This window comes from Haliaeetus leucocephalus, unplaced genomic scaffold, assembly GCF_000737465.1.
Source record: "Haliaeetus leucocephalus isolate CR32 unplaced genomic scaffold, Haliaeetus_leucocephalus-4.0 Scaffold808, whole genome shotgun sequence".
NCBI lineage: Eukaryota > Metazoa > Chordata > Aves > Accipitriformes > Accipitridae > Haliaeetus > Haliaeetus leucocephalus.
Window position 1 is genome coordinate 2,753,885 of NW_010973244.1, and position 20,148 is coordinate 2,774,032.

At 40.6% G+C, this 20,148-nt stretch overlaps 1 protein-coding gene across 2 annotated transcripts in view; it reads left to right on the forward strand.

The window, feature by feature from the left end:
• Positions 1-20,148, forward strand: part of HECW1 (HECT, C2 and WW domain containing E3 ubiquitin protein ligase 1) — a 183,577-nt gene that overhangs the window by 135,112 nt on the left and 28,317 nt on the right. For both annotated transcript variants that reach the window (XM_010581800.1, XM_010581802.1), the window contains 7 exons: positions 3,167-3,272; positions 3,477-3,573; positions 5,600-5,683; positions 6,745-6,854; positions 9,016-9,136; positions 10,544-10,657; positions 13,583-13,735. In XM_010581800.1, coding sequence (XP_010580102.1) covers positions 3,167-3,272; positions 3,477-3,573; positions 5,600-5,683; positions 6,745-6,854; positions 9,016-9,136; positions 10,544-10,657; positions 13,583-13,735 — 785 coding nt within the window. The remainder of the gene's footprint in view (positions 1-3,166; positions 3,273-3,476; positions 3,574-5,599; positions 5,684-6,744; positions 6,855-9,015; positions 9,137-10,543; positions 10,658-13,582; positions 13,736-20,148) is intronic.

Genomic DNA, 20,148 nt, shown 5'->3' on the forward strand with positions numbered 1-20,148 from the left:
GAGATTTTAAAGACAAAAAGAAGAAAGAAGCAGGCATTCATAATGGAGAGGCAAGAGTTTCTGGTTAGTAAGAAAAGCAGAGGAGATACTGGAATATAGCAGTTTATAAATCTCCTTACTGACTCAAACCGCAACAAGCAAGTAGGAGGATTCAAACAGGCAGGAGCCACTCAAATCCAGCAGTGATATAAAACCCAGGAAAGTGTATTATTATATCACTGAAAGGCTCCTGTGATAGTTTGGACTCTCCACTCTGGTTGCAACATCCCAGTATCAATTGCAAAGCTGTTAAACCCTGCCATAAATCTGTCAGATTACCCTGCACTAGATGAACCAGGTCACTAAATCACTGGAGGGGTCACTCTTGCTTTTTTTTTTTTTTAATTAGAGAATAATGTACTAATCTAAATTAAATGATTCAATTAGAAAGTCAAAGTAGACAAGGCAATTGTGATTAAACACTGAATTGAAGCAATCAATTGTACTATATTAGCTAAAAGATTGGAAAGAGGAGTGTTAGCAAAATGGAAGTTAATTAGATGGCTGGGAATTTTCCCATTGTGTTGCCAGCGAAAATTGTTCAGAGGTGTGAAGGTGTAAAGACCATGATCCAAACACAGCATTAGTGATGCCTAATGATAGTGATGAAGAGAAGTACAGCACCACAGAGTGTGCAATTTATTATGTTAAGGTGCATACAGAACTGGATTCTTACAACCTAGATGACTTCAGCTGTTAAACCAGAATTGGGAAGAAAGGAAGGGAGGAGTGAAGGTTTCTCTTCACAGGCTGTAGACACATTTCCTTTCAGAGTTCTTGCTTCAGGAGAAATATGTTCAGGCACACAACTCAGCAGCACTGGAAAGCTAGCCAAAAGAAAAAAAAACAATTAAAAAATTGGGTGACATGAGCAAGGGAAGGATCCAGCCCCAGGCTGGGCAGAAGTACCATGCAGTTCCCAAGTGACAAGCATATACCAGCTGGTGCTAATTTTTGTGGGAGACGGGTGTTTAGCTCTTGTTACTCCTCCCTTTCCCATTCCTATCTTCTGGTCAGTAAATCTATGTGTAGCAACAAGAGTGTAGGATTTGTCTTTGTCAAGGATGAGTCAGGGACCACCCTTAAAAACAGGCTCACCCACCATCCGCACTCCCATGCAAGCCTGTTCTCAAGGAGCTGAGGAAGAGGCATCCTCACCTGATTTCCAGAGCTCCCTGGAAATGGAGAAGCTGAGCACAACACAGTGCCTTAGCACCATCCCACGCATCCTCGCTAATACAGCCGATCGCAGGCCAGTGTGTGATCTTGACTATGCTGCCCACAGACAGCCCAAGAAAGAGCTCTTCCCCGAAGGGCTTCATGCCCAGAGTGGCAATGGATTATAGGGCACCTCTTGCACCTAAGCTTCCTCCTTCTTCTGTAGCATAGAGTGAATGCCATAAAGGCCACATGGTGCCTGGCAGGGTGGATGCCTGGGTCACAGGGTGAAAGCTGCCTAAGCCTGAGCTGAACTTGCAGTGTCGGTTGGCCCATGGGGGTATGAGGAAGAGACAAAGGCAGAAGATTTAGCACAGCACAGGGGGACTAAGTGAATTGCGTATGACCAGCTTGAAAGTTCTTCCTGTTTTCAAAGGTGAGAAGGGTTGGACCAAGGTTAGCACATCAGTCCATTAAATGGTGCGGGCTTTACTGTTCTCCCTGACAGTGGGATGACTCTCCTGTAGTCAGCAAATGCATACCAATATAAAATGGGTGTGAGTGAAATCATAATTGAATGATGGAGCAAAACATTCACCATATACTTTCACAGAAGTTTTGTGTTTTCAATTACAGTATGTTTAATTAGAATCATTAAGAATTTTCATTGTTTAACCTGTGTATTGACACGTATCAAGTGCGTTGACTGGTATCTTGTTACATATAAACATTTTATGCTTTATGTGCTCCAAAGGCAACTTGCCAGTCACGTTTAGCTTCTCAATTTTCATTTATATGCAGTTGGAAGACCTGGCATTTGGCCGTACCACTGAAAATGGGTTGGCACCATTTGCTTGGATGCAGAGCTAAGCATTTAAAATATTGGAGTAGGGGCAATTTCTTCCTGAAGTGGTTGCCAAGTACTACAATTTGTGCAGTGAGAAAGGAGCAGCTATTAGCCCAGTAGAATGGCAATTGGAATTCCTAACGCATCTTGTCCTGATACAGGCCGTCCTCACACTGATTTTGTAGCCGTGCTCCTCTGTTGGCTTCACCGTGGCCATATTCTGGAGGAACACATATGAGACAGAGGTGGGTTCCCCTCAGCTTGCACAAGTCCCCGAAGAGTTACCCAGCAAGTAATGACTTACTGAAGACAGATTGCCAGACCTCATTGTATGGCTTTTAATATCCTCATACCTAAGTGTTTTCCCACCTTCTAATGTATCTGCCTTCCCGACAAGATTCCCTTCGCTAGACACTGTGTTTAGGACAGTGGCATTCTTTAAGCCCCTCAGTTAAGTAGTAGTGATAAATTTCCTTCTTGCTACTCTTTTTATCAGCTCTTTGGATTATGTTCTTTTTTCAATGTATACAATTCAACTTCTATTTCTGGTTATGCAAGTGAGGCAACCCCCTTTTGTGATGATATAGCCCTTTTCTGTCCTGTGAGCTACATAGATATACCTTCCTCATGTTATTTCCAGTATTAAATTTCCCTTCAACAATGCTAAGTGAACAAGTTGCAGTGTTGTGGGTTTTTTCTTTTTCTGAATTAACATTGCTGTAAAATCCTTGAAGTAAATGCAGTTATGCTAGAACAGGAGAGTGTATGATATTAGAGATTTTATTTTCATTGAACCAGAGACCTAGATATACCTAGATAAACGCAATACCTTTATTAATTTGCGTTTACTTCTGGATTCTGGTGCCTTCACTGCAGCATCAGAGAGATGTGATAGCTGTGCATAATGGTGTCCCTCCATTGTGAAGCACAGAATTACCTGCCTTTTTTAAGTTGGCTGAGTTATAAAGCTATAATTTTCATGCAGGCTTTCTGTCCTTCAGTCAGTCAGCATCATGGACCATTCCGAAGATCACAGAAGTAATGATGAGAAACTGTTCTGCTGACTGATGTGCTACTGATGGTCAGTTTTGATCATTCTTTGCCTTTCCTCTGATGTTGTAGGCCTCCGAAGTCTCTCGAAACAGAGGAGTTACTCTGTTGGCCAGACCAGGCAATAGTCTCGTAACAGCTATTCGAAACCAGCACCATCACGAGACATTACCTCTGGGTAAGCCAAGTTTCTCTTTTCTTTTCAAAGCAGTGCTCACAAAGATGCTTTTCAGAACTTCTCATCAACCACATGCACTGCCTCATGTTGCCTGTGGCTCACTAGCAGTGCAATCAGTGTGCCCCTGCACAGTCACGGTGATGTGACCAGGCCCCTTCAATGGTAAATAAAGCCTTTGTTTTGTTTTTTTTTTTCCTTTTCCAGCTTACAATGACAAGATTGTTGCATTTCTACGCCAACCCAACATTTTTGAGATGCTGCAGGAGCGTCAGCCCAGCTTGGCCAGAAACCATGCACTCAGGTACTGCTTTTTTCCAGACTGCTGAAACCCAGTTCCAGGAAGGACTTCTTGTAGTGGGGAAAAACAAATTCTAGTAACTGTAGTACAAAAGATGAACTTGGGCCCCATATGGAACTGTCACCATTGAAGAGTACGTGTGGACCACCAGAATCTATGTAGTTACTATGGTTGTTTTCCACAGACACCCAGGAAGTAAGAAGAACCAAAATAACTATGGGCAAATAGCGACATATCTAGTTTCCATTCTAAGTATTACTCAGTAGCAGAAACACTGTCTTCACCTACAATTATCACTTTGCTTTTCAGAAGATAGGGTTAAAATTCTTTTTGGGTGGAAGTCAGCAGCAAAACCCCAGTAACTTCAGCAGAACGAGGATTTTACCTCATGATTGGATTTACACCCATGCCATGGACATAGTCACCCTAGATTTTATAAAGAAATAGGAACATTATGAAGTAGATTGTACTGCTGTCTTTAATCTTTCTCACTTATGACTTAATGGTAGTCCTTTCCAAAATAATTAAATTGTATCTTTCTTTTTCTTATGCCCATTTCTTTCCTATTAGGTTTAAAAAAAAAAAAAAAGAAAGAAAAAACAGAACCAAAAGCTGGTACAATTTAAACTCATTCTAATTCCAAAGGTTATATTAATTGTTTTGGCCAAGAACCTAAGCTGGTGTTAGTCAGTCTCAGCAATGCCAGTGTGCACCACCTAAGAGTTTGACCAAGGATTTAGTTCGTACTGTGCAGTAAAAAGCACAGTTGCTTGACGGGTGAAGGAGGGAAGGAAGAGCAAGGGAAGGACTTTCAAGTTTTTGCAGTGCAGTTTCTGCTGATAGCCTGACTCATTGTTTACCTGTGGAGGGCCAGACAAAGAGTTCTTTGGGTATAAGGATTAGACTTCCTTCCTGGTGGAATTAATACATTCAAATAAAATGAGGGAGACAAAATGAAAAACGCTCCCAGTATTCAAGACGTACATTTCTGTAACTGAGAATTTTTTATCTTCACCATCAAATTATTCCAGACTATTTTTTTTTTCTCAGCTGTAATTTGAATTCTCATTTCTCAGGGAACAGATGATGCTTTTATCTCCTTTCGAGCAGAGAACAAAATTGACTAGTGATAGGGACTAGACAGCTTAGCCAGTGTGTAATGAGATTTGTAACAGGATATTGAGCCCTTCGCCTGCAGGTCATTGCTTTGATTATACCTTAGGTCAGGAGTGATCCCAAGCTACCGTCTAATGCTCATACAGCAGGTATTAAGCAAACTCCTGGGAGACAAATGACGGTCTTTGCAGGGCTTGATTCTGCAATACATTGCAGCCCCACCCAGCAAGGTACTAAAGCGCATCCTTGACTTGAGGTAGAATCCTTTGACGTGATACTAGAATAAATATTCTTAGACACTGCAATGCTTTAGAAACACACTGACAGATTGGGGTGTAGATCTGTATCTTCCATGGCCCTAATCTGCTGATAGGATCCTATCCTATGTTTCCTAGTCCTTATTAGCATTCATTTAAACAACAAAATATGTGATTTTACACATGTACTGTATAAGCTCTGTGTGATCAATTAATATCAAATATATGTTAGTGTTATTTGCCAGATAGAACTGACAGAGGTAAAGGAGTGGTATTATGTGAAATTCTGTTAATGAAAGGTGGTATATTAGTTGTAGCCTTAAACAGAAAATCTGCCTGTCAGTGACCTTAGCTATAGCACTACACATGAGCTTGGAGGACTAAGAATCATTCTGTTTTCTAAAATATGGTATAAAATCTCTTACTTTTGAATCAGGAAACTGAGTGATATAAATAGGTTCTTTTTAGCAAGTTTGTTAATGAGATTAGAAAATTAATCAGGCAGTTAAGATGTTTGCCATTTTTGTAAGGAGAGAAACAGTAACTGGCAAAGTACCAAAGAATAACAACTCTATGTGTAGTTCATGCCTTGATAATGGCATATTTTCTTCTTTTTTTTCTTTCCTCTCTTCTCAATAATATCATTTACGTTTCAGGGAGAAGATCCATTACATTCGGACAGAGGGTACACATGGGCTTGAAAAGTTGTCCTGTGATGCAGATTTAGTAATTCTGCTGAGGTAATTGATTTGATCAAAAGCATAATGTCATTACTTATGGTACCAGAGAAGCTGGCTGGCTCTTTTGCAGCATAATTGAAAAGATTTTGTTAAATCTTCCAGGTCATTTGTAATTAGAATAGGATTCATTGTTACTGATAGTCACCCAAAATAATTCAGCCAGGGTATATCTGTCAACTCTTACTTCCTGGAAGGCAGCCTCCATCATTGCAGTAAACTCTATCCCCAGCCAGCTCAATTAATACAGCTGTTACCATCAAGTAGCAGATAACAAAGAATCAGGTCAAAATGTTTCCTTTTAATGGCAAAATTCTTGTTCCTTTTTTTTTTTTTTGAAAAGGAAAAAACTTGTCTTTCTCAGTACAAGTAAATAATATAACTGCTCATGAAATTGCTAGTTTTACCGCGGCAGTGCTGCCCATACACACAGAGCCACAGCACGCTAATGAAACCTCAATGTACAGCGCAATGAGCATTGTTTGGGTAATGTAGATAAGGCTTCAATTTCTACTGGGACTAGGGAGCTTGGTCTTTAGGTCCTAGCTACTTCTGTTTAGCACAAGTAAGGGCTTATTTTATTGCCTTGGTCTTACAGGGAAAATGTTGCTTTACCCAGGTGGTTTTGGTATGCTATATAGCACTGCCTAATGCAAGAAGTTTACAATTTATTCCCATCAACTTAATCCGAATGGTCAAATTGTTGAGCTATATGAAAATGTATCACCTAAGAAAAACAACCTGGGAAAGAAGATGTGTGTAGCTTTGCTTCTCACTGCTAATGTGTTGAAGTTGTCCCTGTTTACTACATAGCCTCAGATCTTTGCTCTCTATCAGTAGATCAAGCCACTGTGTTAGCATGAAACGTCTAATGAAATTCCTTTTGTTCTTCTTTGTTACTGGTGACCGTGCCTGATTTGGGAAGCCTGTGGATTTTATGAAATCATGAGTTCAGAGATGTACCCAAACTTATGACCACAGCAGACATGCACCATACTGCATATTTACATTCCGTCGTGTGACGAATGTGAACCAAACCTCTCTCTATCACTTTTTCTATGCAGCCTTTTTGAAGAGGATATTATGTCCTACATACCACTGCAGGCTGCCTTCCATCCTGGTTACAGTTTCTCTCCTCGCTGCTCACCCTGTTCATCACCCCAAAATTCTCCAGGTAAGGGGATAGGGAAAATAATACAAAATCTTGCATTTGTGGTTTTTCTCCTAATAAATACAAAGGGGCAGATTCAGAGCCAGCATCAGCTGTCAGCCTGCTAATTCCAGTGCCCGATCCAAATCTGACCCCAGCTGCTTTTTTGCTGGATCAGTTGCCATTGCTGTTATTTACCTGTTGAAATGTTAACAGTAGCTGAAACAAAGATTGGAAATTGCCCATATAGAAGAAGGTATTTTTCTGCTTTTTATGTAGTTGGAAAGGATTAGGATAAGAGAATGGTGCGCTCCAAACATAACTCACTGACATGGAAGCACATTCATACTATGCGACAGGAGCAAAGAGCAGCTTCCAAATCAAAGGTGTATTGCAGTACTTCCAGTACTGCTGTAAAGTTCAGCCTTCTTCACTCGGTGTTCCAAAGACTTCTCTTCTTCCCGAGACTCATCTATTTTAAGACCTGAGGCGACCATCTTGATCATCTAGTCTGACCTCCCGTGTTGAGCCCGTTAACTTAGGTTTGACGGGAAACATATTTTCCAGAAAGACATGCTGTCTGAGAAGGTTATTTCCAGCTGTGGTATGTCTCTGTAGTTATTGTTTATGCTATAGAAATTTGAGGAGCTAATGTCTCCCTTTTGCCAAGATATACAACTCCTGCCGCAGTCTCACTGCATGGCTGTGTCCAGTGGCCATTTTGAGAGAATTGACAGAAATGTGATCTGAAGAAATCCATTATTGGCTGAGCTTTTTAAACATTCATTTAAATGATCTGGTTTCAAACAAAATTAATGGACAAGAGACATTCAAATCTCAGAGGTGGCTGTGGAAAATTGGAAGGTTTTTTGATGTGAAGAAGTTAAATGCTGAACCCTTGTCTATAGGAGGACAGTGTTTTGTCAGAATGTCTTATTTTCATTAATGAGTTTTAACACAATTGTTAATACAGTTCCCCTCTTCTACATCAGGACAGGTCATAAACAAGTATTTGGCAAGAACATGACTTAAGAGAATGTTAAAAGAACTGCACTGGTCTTTCTGTTCTTGTGAAAACACAAGGGCAAATGCTCATTTCCAGCAACATACTGTCTGCTTGCTTATTACTGCCACTGGTTACATAGCCCATGTACAACACCCATTGTCTTCTGTCCTGGGGGGAAAAAAGGTCTAACAGAAGAAAAGAAGCATCACAAGGGATTCTCTTTGCACTGCATGTAAATATGCCTTTCTGTTTTACCAGCAGAGGCAATTGGTAATGTCCTTCCCTCCTGGCAACCACGATACTTTGTGCTCCCACTAAATGTGATTATTTTTTTTTTTCCTTTCTGTGGAGGATTTTCTGCCAGATTTCTCATAAAAGGGCTTGTTTTTATTGTCTTCTGTAATGAGATAGGGAAATGGGATTTCATGGATCCATTCTTTGACCCTTTATGGCATGGCAGTTTTTTATACGAAAGGACTAATCAGCTACTTTGAGAATGCAGACTTCAAAACAAAGCAGGTCCCAAATTGCTAGAAATCTGCTGTATGTGTGAATCATAATAGGAAAATGTAGTATTTCTTGCTGACAGAAATCCTTCTTGATGCCACAAAGGGGTTTTGTGTTGATAGCTGGAAGTGTTTAATATACAGTCAGAGTAACACAGGGAAACCTGATTCCCAGCTTGGGTAGGGTGCTAGGCTCCAGTGAGAAGCACTGCTTTGAGCTCCAAAAGTTTAATCCTGCCAAGTAAGGAGATCTCCTATACAATGCAGAGGAGAGAGATCTCTTAAAAGTGCAGAAGGGAAAGAAAACCTAAATACCAATGACTGTGAGTGGGAGTTATGCATGTCAGTCTTTCTCATGCCTTTCTGATCCTTGAATTTCCATTCAGGTCAATCACAGTTAAAGGCTGAGGCAACACAAAGGCACACATAAGGCAAGCTTAACAATTCTTTTAGTGAAGAAGATACAGCCCCTGGAAGTCATTGCAATCACTGAATTATAGGAACCTACAACTCCATAATGCCAGGTAGAACAATAATAATACTGAGTGCACTGTATACCTGTAAAAAGTTCCTAATGCATTTGTTAGCCAGTTCTGTCTGGAAACATCAGCTGCATGATTTGGAAAAATTTAAAGCCCCTTACACTTTAGGATGCTGTTCATTTTCCCGCCAGGACTGCAGCGAGCAAGTGCAAGAGCACCTTCTCCATACAGGAGGGACTTTGAAGCCAAGCTGCGCAATTTCTATCGAAAACTTGAAGCCAAAGGGTATGGGCAAGGTCCAGGTAAAATTAAGTGAGTATTATGACAAGTCACTCAAGTAGTCTAACATGGTGTAGCTTGTCTTTTATCATTATCCATGAATGAAGACACTGATAGGGAGTGGGAAACACACCAGAGATTGCATTTTGTACATGAACTGTCAGGGCGAGATAAGATCTTGGTATATCCTGCAAAAAAGTGATCTTCAAGAGGCTTTTGCGTGGAAGTTTTAGTTCTTATAGATTCATATTCTTACACTCCCATTCCCTACCTATTTAAAAGGGATGTTGTTATTCCTGCCTATAATTTGCTAGTAGGAAAATCATCCATTCAGGCAATTGTCCACCAGGGATTATTAACAGCTATGTCATTGTAATGATGGAGTGAGTCCAAATCCTTTGGATCTACATATCAGTATAACTCAGTACCACAGTATGACCCTACAGAAGTTAGCCTGTACATGCAGGTTTAACTTTCAGTAGCTCTTTGTGTGGGCAGCCCTCCTGGATTTGAACTAGAGAGATTTCTGCCTCTCTTCATGTATTTTGGGGTTCTCTGTCACTTGGTTGTGGAGTTTGCTTTCCAGAAATCTTGTTAGTTGCCTTTTAAGTCTGTACCTGCTTGTGCTCAATCTAGTTATCCAACTTGGCCAAAGAACTATATGTTTCTAAGATATTTCCTGGGCATCTGGTTGAATTTATACATCAGGTTGGCTTCCTACCAAATCACATCCGTTGTGGAAAAAAAAAAGTATGAAGCCAAGCAATTTATTCCAGGCAAACGTTGTCATCAAAATATTCTCACAGAGATGGGGACTCCTAGCCGTTGGTTATCCGTTTTGCTGTCCTACTAAGTGGGTCCAAGGCATTCAGGAAATACATTTTAGAAGGTCTGTCTTAAGATGTCCATGAACATATGAACAAGAAGGATTTCTTGCACAGATGGTGTTTAAATGTACTATTCATTAAGTTGTTTCAGAGGCTGGCAGGGGAGCGAGAGGGGTGTTGTATAAATGGAGGCTGATACTCCCTTTGCTTACCCTGCTACAGAAGCAGTAATTCCATGGACATTCACTGGATTAAATCCAGGAAGAGTTGAGGGCCAATCCCAGAAAGCTGTGACCTCATCTACACAGGAAACTCACAGCCCACTCTACGATACAAATTTGTACATAGAGGGTGTAATAGAGAGTCTTAAGTAGAGCAACACTTTGAATCTAATCATAGCATTGTGAAGAAATTCACCTTTGAGGCATACAGAAAAGCCCAATGAAACTCACTGAAAACCCATAATGGTCAAGTAGCAACCGCAGCAGTGGATGCAACTTTATTAACTTCTCTGAGAATTAATGTCTCTTTTTATCAGCTCTTCTTTACTTTCATCCTCACAGGCTCACACAAGACTCAGTCATTAGATCTCTATTTCTGCCTCCCTTTGCAGGTTAATTATACGACGTGACCACTTGCTGGAAGGCACCTTCAACCAGGTAATGGCATATTCACGCAAGGAGCTCCAGCGGAACAAACTCTACGTCACGTTTGTTGGCGAGGAAGGGTAGGGAACCACTAAATGCTATCAGTTGTGAAGTGGCTGTTATGTTGCAAAACAAAGAGTTGACTAAGGCTGAGCCTCTCTTGTTATGTAATGTTTCTTTGGTTTTGTTTTACCTCTGAGTAAGTGATTCATTTTAATCAGCTCAAGCATTTGTTAAAAATAACAATAACCATAATGCTTCATTTTCCTGTAGCACCTTCCATCTAGATGTCTCAAAGTGATAATTTAAGTGGTTAAATCTAATGTCATCTTGTTGCCCTAAGTATTTTGGCTGGCTGGAAGGCAAAACTGAACTACAGGCCCATGTTTACACACTGAATCAGTCATAGGGCTATAATTGGAGACCAGACCTTTATCCCTTTTGTTACTCTAACTCTTCAAAATGGATCTGGTTTTGCTTCAAAAATTTTTGCTTTGCATGCCATCTAATGATCATTTGTTATCCATATGTGGACTTCTTTCTCTGGCTGAAGTGAGAAACATGACTGCTGCTATTCAGTCCTTACAGTTTAATTCACCCAGCTGGAAGCTGGAAGCTATAGAAGTCTCTCAAGAAGGCCTTTTCTCAAGAGACTTTCTGCCAGCCTTACAAATCCTGAGCCATTCTTGTATGATTAAAGCCAGCCCCTGACCTTTTGTTTCCAAATCTAAACAGAACCTTTCAAAGCCACCCTGGCTCACCTCAAGAGCTACATTGTAATTGAGGTGTAATCCACATGCTTTTATAATGAAAAGACCATTGTGCATATTTCCAGTGTTCCATAAAACGAAAGCTTGAAATCGTATTTCAATAGCTTTGCATAAAAAGTTTCTTTAAAAAAAAACAACAAAAAAACCCAACAAACAAACAAACAAAAAAACCCCCACCCAACACATGGATAGGGTTTCAGTTCCAAAGGTACCAGAACAGTAAGGCTCTGGATCAGCTCTCAGCATGTCTGCATGTCCAACAACTGCTGACACTATCGCCTCTGAGGTGGCATGTCAAGTGAAGAGCTTCTGCCAAACTGAGTTTTTCTGGGGACGTGTTAGGTCCAGTGGAAAACAGAAGTCACCAATCTCAAAGAGAGTCAGTCAGTGACCTGAGTATCAGGGGTTTTCTTAACTCTTACTTTTTATAGTCCATGGATTCAGTATTATTTAACAGAGGTTGTCTTTCACAGCTGGTTTTGCCTCTGGCTTGCAAGTAAAGCATAAACATGCAGCATACCTCAGTTTGCATTTTTGGAATAGTGTTCTAGTATGCTAACACTGGCCAAAGTCATGTTTTCTCCCCATCTCTAATAACTTTTACTGTGTGTGGCACGGTATCCTCAGGAGAAATTACAAACCAATTTGATTTGCAAATTCATTCATTCTTCACTGATTCATTTACATCTGAAGATACATTCCCCCAGGGCTTCTACTGTTTAATGCTAATATAGGTTCTGCTGGAGGGACTCCAAGACACCAGTTCCCTACTGAAAAGAAGAGTTGATGCTGTATGGCTATGTGATCCTGTATGGGCACGGCTTCCCACGTGTTTCAAAGCTAAAATGACATTGAAAATGAACTATGAAGGCTTTATGATGAGTTAATGTGTTGCCCAGAAATGCAATACCTAGTCTCTTCTCGGAGGTTTTTGAATATAGGCAGGTGTTGTTTGTAGTTCTTTACTCCAGCCATCATCAGGCTTAGCCCAGTATTTTAATGTCCATTGAACCAGATCTGTTACGTGGCTAGCACTAGTGGTTCATGTGGGCTTATTACCATCCCCTTTTGCTGTTGTGGCTTTAGTCTCACCACATAATCCTAGAGCTACAGCTGCTCAAAAGAGAAGAGTGCTGAATCTCCAGACGTAAAACAGAGGAGGATGGGCCAGCCTGCCCTTTATCATCTTTCTAGTTGCACAAATCAGTCATTCAACCCCTTGTGGTTATGCTTCCATAACTTCAAACATAATACAGAGCATCCTGATTCAGCTGCAGAGTTTTCCATTTACTTTACATTTGTTAAGTAGCAGGAATAGTGCCCACCTCAGAAAACCTTTTGGCACACATGATATATGGCTACCAATCATTTGTTCATATTGCTACAAGTAGATTTATTTTAGATTGAAAAACCTACCTACCATTATTAGAGGATGATCTGTTTTTAATAAATCCATCACAGTTGGGTTTAATGCATTCATGAAGCTTTTTGGGTTTGTTTTTAGGGTTTTTTTTTCAAGTTGAGATAATTATACACAGCTTGATTTAGCACTTGAGTTTTTTAAAAAAGTTTAAAAGGTGACTCTCTACTGTGCAAAATCATGAAACAGCAAAGCACAGCTTAAGGTGTACCACATGTATTTGAAAGTATCAGAAAAGTAGAAGAGCTTGGACAGAACAACTGAGGAATCACCATTCTATCTTAAGAGAGACGGTTCTGTTGGGACTTGGTCGTGTTCAGTATTGACCTTTAGGTTATACCTGTAGCTAAGAAAGCATCCCTGGGGCTAGATTGTATCTTTGGTTACATCTCAGTGTAGGAGAGTAAGAGCTATTTCTACTTCAGTCTGGGCTGTCTGGTCTGTGAACCCCAGTGTTCATAGGCAGTTCAAACCCACTCGCTAAAAAGCTAGCCCTCCTGCTAGCCAGCCAGCTAAGGCAAGGCTGGGCTTTGTACCTCCAATTTACTAAGCCTTTGGAACAAAAGAAGAGAAGCTACTTAAGGGATGTGTCCGAGTTATGATTCCTCCCAGATCAACCTAGATGCTGGTTAAGTTTCAGCGTCATGACTTGTTCAGGGCTCAGAATCAAGTTTTGAGAGGAGTGATACACCATGTTAGAAACACTTGACTGCACAGGGGTAGGTGTTAGACAGCAGCCAATGTAGGCAAAACCCAGGAAATTCACTCAAATGGGAATGAGCCTCATTTTGTCTTTTTTACTTTTTCCTTTCCAGGCTGGACTACAGTGGCCCCTCCCGAGAATTCTTCTTCCTTCTGTCTCAGGAGCTCTTCAATCCCTATTACGGGCTGTTTGAGTATTCAGCCAATGACACTTACACTGTACAGATCAGCCCCATGTCTGCCTTTGTTGAAAATCACCTGGAATGGTAAGAACATTTTATGCAGAATTGAACCATCCTTTTAGAGCACTACAGAAATGGAAATGCAAAACACAAAAGCTGCCAGTTTAGACTAGACTACATACTACTACATTCCTTCTGCTAGGAAGAAGTGGGAAGTAGGTTGGGAGAAGAAAGAGAGGGAGTAAGTGTAAATACAACAGCAGGCTCTGAAAAAGGAGTTGTGATGAGGTACTACTACTAAAATGTCCTGCTCGCAATACTTGAGACTTGATGTTTGTGTACTTCTGTGTGAATGTGAAAAGGAGAGGGAGAAGAGCTCTGCTTAATCCAGGCCTCGTCTTCTTGCTCCCTTTCTAAGAATAGCAGGTGTGGTCTTTCTGTACATCAGGCAGCATTGTGCTTGGAAGCTATACAGTGTTCTCCAAGAGCCACACTGCTGCTCTGTACCTACTACAGGCCTTAAAAAAGGCCCAGTGAAAGCAGTTTCCCTTTTCACCCCTGACAGAGTGTCCCTGCTTGTGTGTGTCAAGGCCAGCAGAGCGAGCAGGTACTTTACCTTACCAAGTATGTGTGCAAACAGACAAACTGCTGATCTTGTTTCTTTATCAAAAATTCTGAAGGTATGTTGTGATCTCCTCATTTTTCTATCTGCCTCCAGATCTGTCTGTCTTTGGGAGTTGTTTTCCCTTTGATAGTTTCAGATGTGGTTCAATGAAGCATGAGCTGTGAGCCCTGGGTGTCATTTGATCCCTTGTGGGATTTCATTGTGTCAAAGAAATAATGCCACATGGGTTCGTTCCTATGATGTTTTTCTTTGTCTAACCAATCTCGCTGGCTCCTCTCGGAGATCCTTTTTTAAAATGGAAGGCAGTTTAGGACCCTTTTAAATTGCAAATAGTACATGCCCCTCTATTCTAGTAAACAGGTCCTCCTTTGCTTTGGCTCACAGTGGACAGGAGGTCAAGAACAACTATATGGTTGTACCATCATCTCTATTAAGGTTGCAGTGGAAAAAAAGGGATGTTGCTGGGACTAGCATAGTCTCTGAATTGGGTTTTTTTGTACTATCACTGCCAGCAGTGGAGCATTATGCTAACAGTGATCTTTGCATTAAAGTATTTCTCTACTGACATTAGCAGGAAGACAGCAGCTTAGTTCTTAGAGCTTGTGCATCTCCCACTGCAATCCTGTTCATTAGACATTATGCAGTGGCTTCCTAGTTTTCAAGAAGAAATACAGTCCATCCTTTGTTCGGCTTAACAGGTAGCATGGGTAAACTTTTGATGAGGGAGGCTGTATTTGTGAAGATGCATTTTGATTTCAGGGCATAGGACCGCTTAGGCAGGTGCAAACCCAACATCATTCTGCCCACACTGTGAGCAAACTGGACGCAGGCCTCTTTCTCCAGAAATGGTGTTGCCATGTTATCTCAGCAGTATTTGAAATAGGCCCTGACTCTTATCTGTTATAAATACTGTCGTCGTGAACAGTTCAACTGCAGTTTTCTTATGTAATAAATTCTGCTGCAAAAAGTATACATTTTGTTTGATCCCCTTATTTTGTTCTTCTGTTCATTGAGAGATTTCAGCATGGAAGACGCCGAATTTTAGAAGTATCCTGGGCATACAGAACAGCAGAAAGAGACCTAATATGATTTTCTATAGCAGTTAGCATTTAACTCAGAAATCAGTAGAAGTTAGACTCTTAGGATAATATTTTTCCAACTACACATATCTATACAGGCTTCTTGTGTACAGAATGTTATTTGGGCTTTGGGCATTTTTGGTTTTCTTTTTTTAAGAAAGAGAAATTAAATCCCTTGGCCTGCAGAAAGAAATAAATGCTATGAACACAGAGGTTTGTACATAAAGTAGTGTAAATAGGGCAAGATTGCAGAACCCAAGGGAAAGATAAGCAATCCAGTAAGTGCTTGGAAATACTTCTTGAACCTGTTATGGAAATAACTGGCTGAGACCAGCAGTTTGTAGTTAGCCTGATAGGTTTCATGATTGGCTTGTAGATATCTAGACATTCTGAATGTTTTTGTGCTGTCTGTGTTGGCTGATCTCAGCTATTCATGTGTAACCCTAGAGTACTGTATTCAGAAGTCTGTGCAACCAGCTAAGATAGGATTTGGACCATGCTTTTTAAAACTCAGAGTACAATTTTCCCATAAAGGCTTTATAGGCTAACTTCTCTGAGGTCACTGTACTAACTTGCTTGTCATTATTTGTTCATGAGGAATGGAGTTTTCTGAAGTTCTCAGTCTTTCTCCAACTTTGTTCTCATCAAAGTCAGTGCTAATCTCAGATTTACTTATCGATATGATAGTATAGAGCCTCCTCCCTCTAACATGCAAGAAATAAAGATTATTTTCCTGTTCCCAAGTCTGTTATGAGACATCAGTTAACATAGATGGATGAATCAGTTCTGAGAGTCTCAGGGACACAGATAATTAATATTCAGAGTCTTTTCAAAGCTTGAAGTTTGATACCAGTCATGAAAACCACACAACCACAATTGGTTTAGATTTGCAGATTTGTTGAACTGTATGCCTTTTGGTGCTGTGGAGCTTATCATTTGTGTGGAATCTACCCTTCACATTTTTTTCTGGATAGCAATTATAAAAGACCTATCCAGACACGGCTATATTAAGAAAAAGGGCTACGAAAAAAATGGCCTCAAAATTATTTTATATTTTCTCTTCTTTAAGCGAACAGTTGTGAGTTTGAGGTAAATACAACAAAATGCAAAGATGTGAAGTTTTGTTCGTATTGGCAGAATTGAGAAATACTCTGGTTTTTTTCCCCTGGCCTAAAAGTTACAGTTCTGCCCCTGTTAATGGCTTATTTCATGCCTTGCTCTTTGTACAAACAGCATTCTGAGTCCAAAATGAGCACATCAAAGTGCAGAGTAGTTGTATGTATGCCAAGTTAAGAAAGAGACATAATGACTGGAAAATATTTCTCATTTATGGAGAAACTGAGATTTAACACCTTTCCTGCAAGCTTCCATGAATAAGACTTTTTCCTTCAGTTAACATATGTGCATGCTGAACACACAAAATATAATTTATCACACGTTTTCAAAGGTAAAAAAATTATTTTAAATCCCCCTGTATCTGAAAGGACACAGTTATATCTCTCCAGAACTAGGAAGTCCGACGATACGTGTTTTTATCTGCATGCTACAGGATGTACCTGAAGCTCAGCCAGAAGAGCTGCTTTTAATCCATGCCAGTAATTAGCCATTCTATCTGATCTAGGTAACATGTCTAGCTCTTTGCCTGGATATTTGAAAACATCTTCTAAAATACTGTTTACACCCCCACTTAAGGTAGTATTCTCTAAGTAAATGGGCAAAATGTGGTGGCAGCTGCTATATATTATTTCAGTGAAAAGAATATGGTTTAGCCCAGAAATAATATTCTTGTCTTTGCTCTTGGTCAGGTGTTTGGGCAACTGAAATAGGGTGACTCACTGAAAAAATCCTTCTCAGGTTTTACTCAATATACTGGGAGACAGAGTAGTGTGGAATATTAAATATTTCTATCAAAACCTCATGCAAAGTTAGCAGTGTAATATTCATTGCCGCATTAGCTTCTCACTTTCCTCCCTGCTAGCAGTCCTTTGAAGGATTTTAGACTGACTTTCAGTTCCATGCAGCACTGAAGCACTGAGGTCCAGGATGCCCAATATTAGAGGGCATACAAAGATACTTTTTCACTGGGGTGAAAAAGGTTTCTGTCTCTGATTTGAATGACTGAGGTTTGATCGAATATTGTAGTTCTCCTTTTCACCAAAAAATAAATAAATAATAAAAGGTTGGGCGGGTAAATCATCCCTGAGACAAAAAAAATCCTGATGCATAATAGATGGAGGAAATGTGTTTCTAAATTCTGGGAACAAAATATCTAGTTCCAGAGTTTGCATAGTCTCAAATCTTCGTGCGGGTCAGCGGTTACTCTCCCTGTCTTCTTCATGGTACATTTTCAAGAAGTCTAGAAAGTTGTTGGTGTCTTTTCACTGCATCTCATTCACTTCTGTAACAAAATGATCTGTCTAATCGTGCTGTGATACACTGGTTTTCCTCAGGTCTTTACTTTGTCTATCATCTTCGATAGTATTTGCGTACTCAGCTCTAGCTAAGCAAAATGGTAAACTGAATGTTTGTTTCTGTGATGATTTCTGTATCATTTTCACCAAACCTGAAGAGTATAATCTCTGTGCTGTTTCATTGTTCATGTGGCTACCAATTTCAGATGTTATGGTTTGGCTGTCGTCATATCATGTAAAAAGTTCTACTTCTTAGAATAAAGCAATTCTCAGTGTTTTCTCATGAACTGTCGCTCCCTGCTGTGAGTACTTAATCTGACAGTGACTGTTGAAGTCACTAATCTGACAGTACTGTTGTCTTTTCGGTTCACAAAACACTGTTCACAATCTGCTGTCAGGTGGAAATCCAGTTGTCTTTTTCACGTCTTCTGACTGGGCCAGTTTTCCTTCACAGCAGTCCTGCCCCCAGGAATAATCCATTAAGATAATGTAATGCACCCTTCTTCAAGAGACAGCACTGTACTCACGGCACGATCATCTGCATCGGACTTTTTGTCCCCAGATCACTTGCCTGGTCTTTTATCTGGCTCGCCCCAGCAATCAATTTCACATCATCTAGAATTTTTAGTTCATCGCGTGTTTGTAAATGTAGAACCACAGCCAGAAATATGAAAAGAAGCTCAGTCTCTGCATAGAAGACCAGATGGCCTAGACAGATAAAAATAATTCACAGATATTCGTTTAGAGATCTGAGGGATGCTAACTTGAAACATCTTTTTCTGTGTTTTCATAGTGAATTAATGACAGCATGGTTTTTTTTAACAATTAGGCATTTGTGGACCTTGCTGTGACATTTATGCAGCCAGAAAGCAGTACCCCAGTGTCACAGTTACCTTAGAGATGTTTACAGCTTGCTAATCATACTTAGCATTCTGTACCTGTCTCAGAAAAGTCCTGTTGTGTTTTGTTTGTTTGTTTTTCTTTAAATGAAATGTAATACATTCATTTAGCAGAACCTTATTAGAAAGTTGCAGACTTGTGAGTAAAATGTTTTTGTGCAGAACCCTACTGAAGACCACAAAGATGATGATATAGTCAGACCCAGGGGCCCAGGTCCCCAGAAGCTGCAGATTGATTCCTGGCTGCAATGTCCTAATGAACTCCATTAACTTAATGCTCATTTATAACTGCATTGGGGCAGGAATTTCTTCATTCAGTTCCCATAGTTGACCTTTCTTTCTGCCCTCCAATACCCCCCGTATTCTAGTCTGTGCTGCTGAACAGTGTCAGACAGAAAAGTTGCATGTATTTCTACATCGTATTCTGCAGGCAGATGCAAGCCTGTTGTGCCCAATCTCCATGCAGACACAAAGTTGCTTCCCTGTGCTCCAAGCCAACTGACGTGGTTACTGCAATAGTGAGCTGAGAAAACATATGCTGCCTCCCATCAGGGCTGATTACTTCAGGCTTGGTGCTGCCTCGATTGCTTTTACGTGCTCTGGCAAGCTTGGTACATGGGTAGAGCAAGCTCCCTTTGCCTGCGCAGTGCTGTGTGGGTATACCCCCAGCCAAACTCTGACCTTCCCTTTTATCTTCTTCGTGTAAATGAGAAACCACATAGCCATCACTATCTATCTCAAGCATGCCAAAGAATGCAGGGTGTTGGTTTTCCCATTTTTTGTTTTAATAAACCCAAGAAGAACCAAGAATGTTGCGACCTCAGCTGTCCTTTCTCCTCAGAGAGCTTGGCGGGTTTTCTTAACCCAGTTTCCTTAGGAGTTGTGCCTTGTGCAATTGCCCTGCCTATCCCTCAGACAGTTTTCTGATCAGTTTGAGACCTATTTGACGGGAAGGTAAACACCTCAAAGATACTAATTTCCTAAAAGCTTTTCGAAACTTGTGGCTGGATGAAGCATAGGTATGCAGAAGAGTGCCTCGGTGGTGCTGGTGAGTTCAGCAGTTATCTGTTGTTTGGCCTCTCAACTGCCCAGTTAGCACGAGCGAGCTGACCGGTCCATCACAGGTGCAGGCTGCGAACCAGCTGTATCGTCTTGCTCAGTAGCTTGAGGATGTGAGGGAGACCTGTGAAAGCTCAGGGGAGGCAGAAGGGAGAAAATGGAGATACTTCAAAGCGTGGGAAGTGCTAGCAGAGATGTGTAGGAGGAACTGGAGCTATTGCAGCGTGGTAATGTAGGGCCATCCGAGACAGATCTATAGGAAAAAAAGATTCATTAGTCCTGCTACATGGAGGATGACTTATTTCAATTAAAGTGTTTTTAAAGAAGGTGACAAATTGCCTCATGACCTAATGGGTTGTATTCAGAGGCTGACCAGCTCATAGAATGGATTTAGGCACATTCCACGGCTCTTTATAGAAACAGT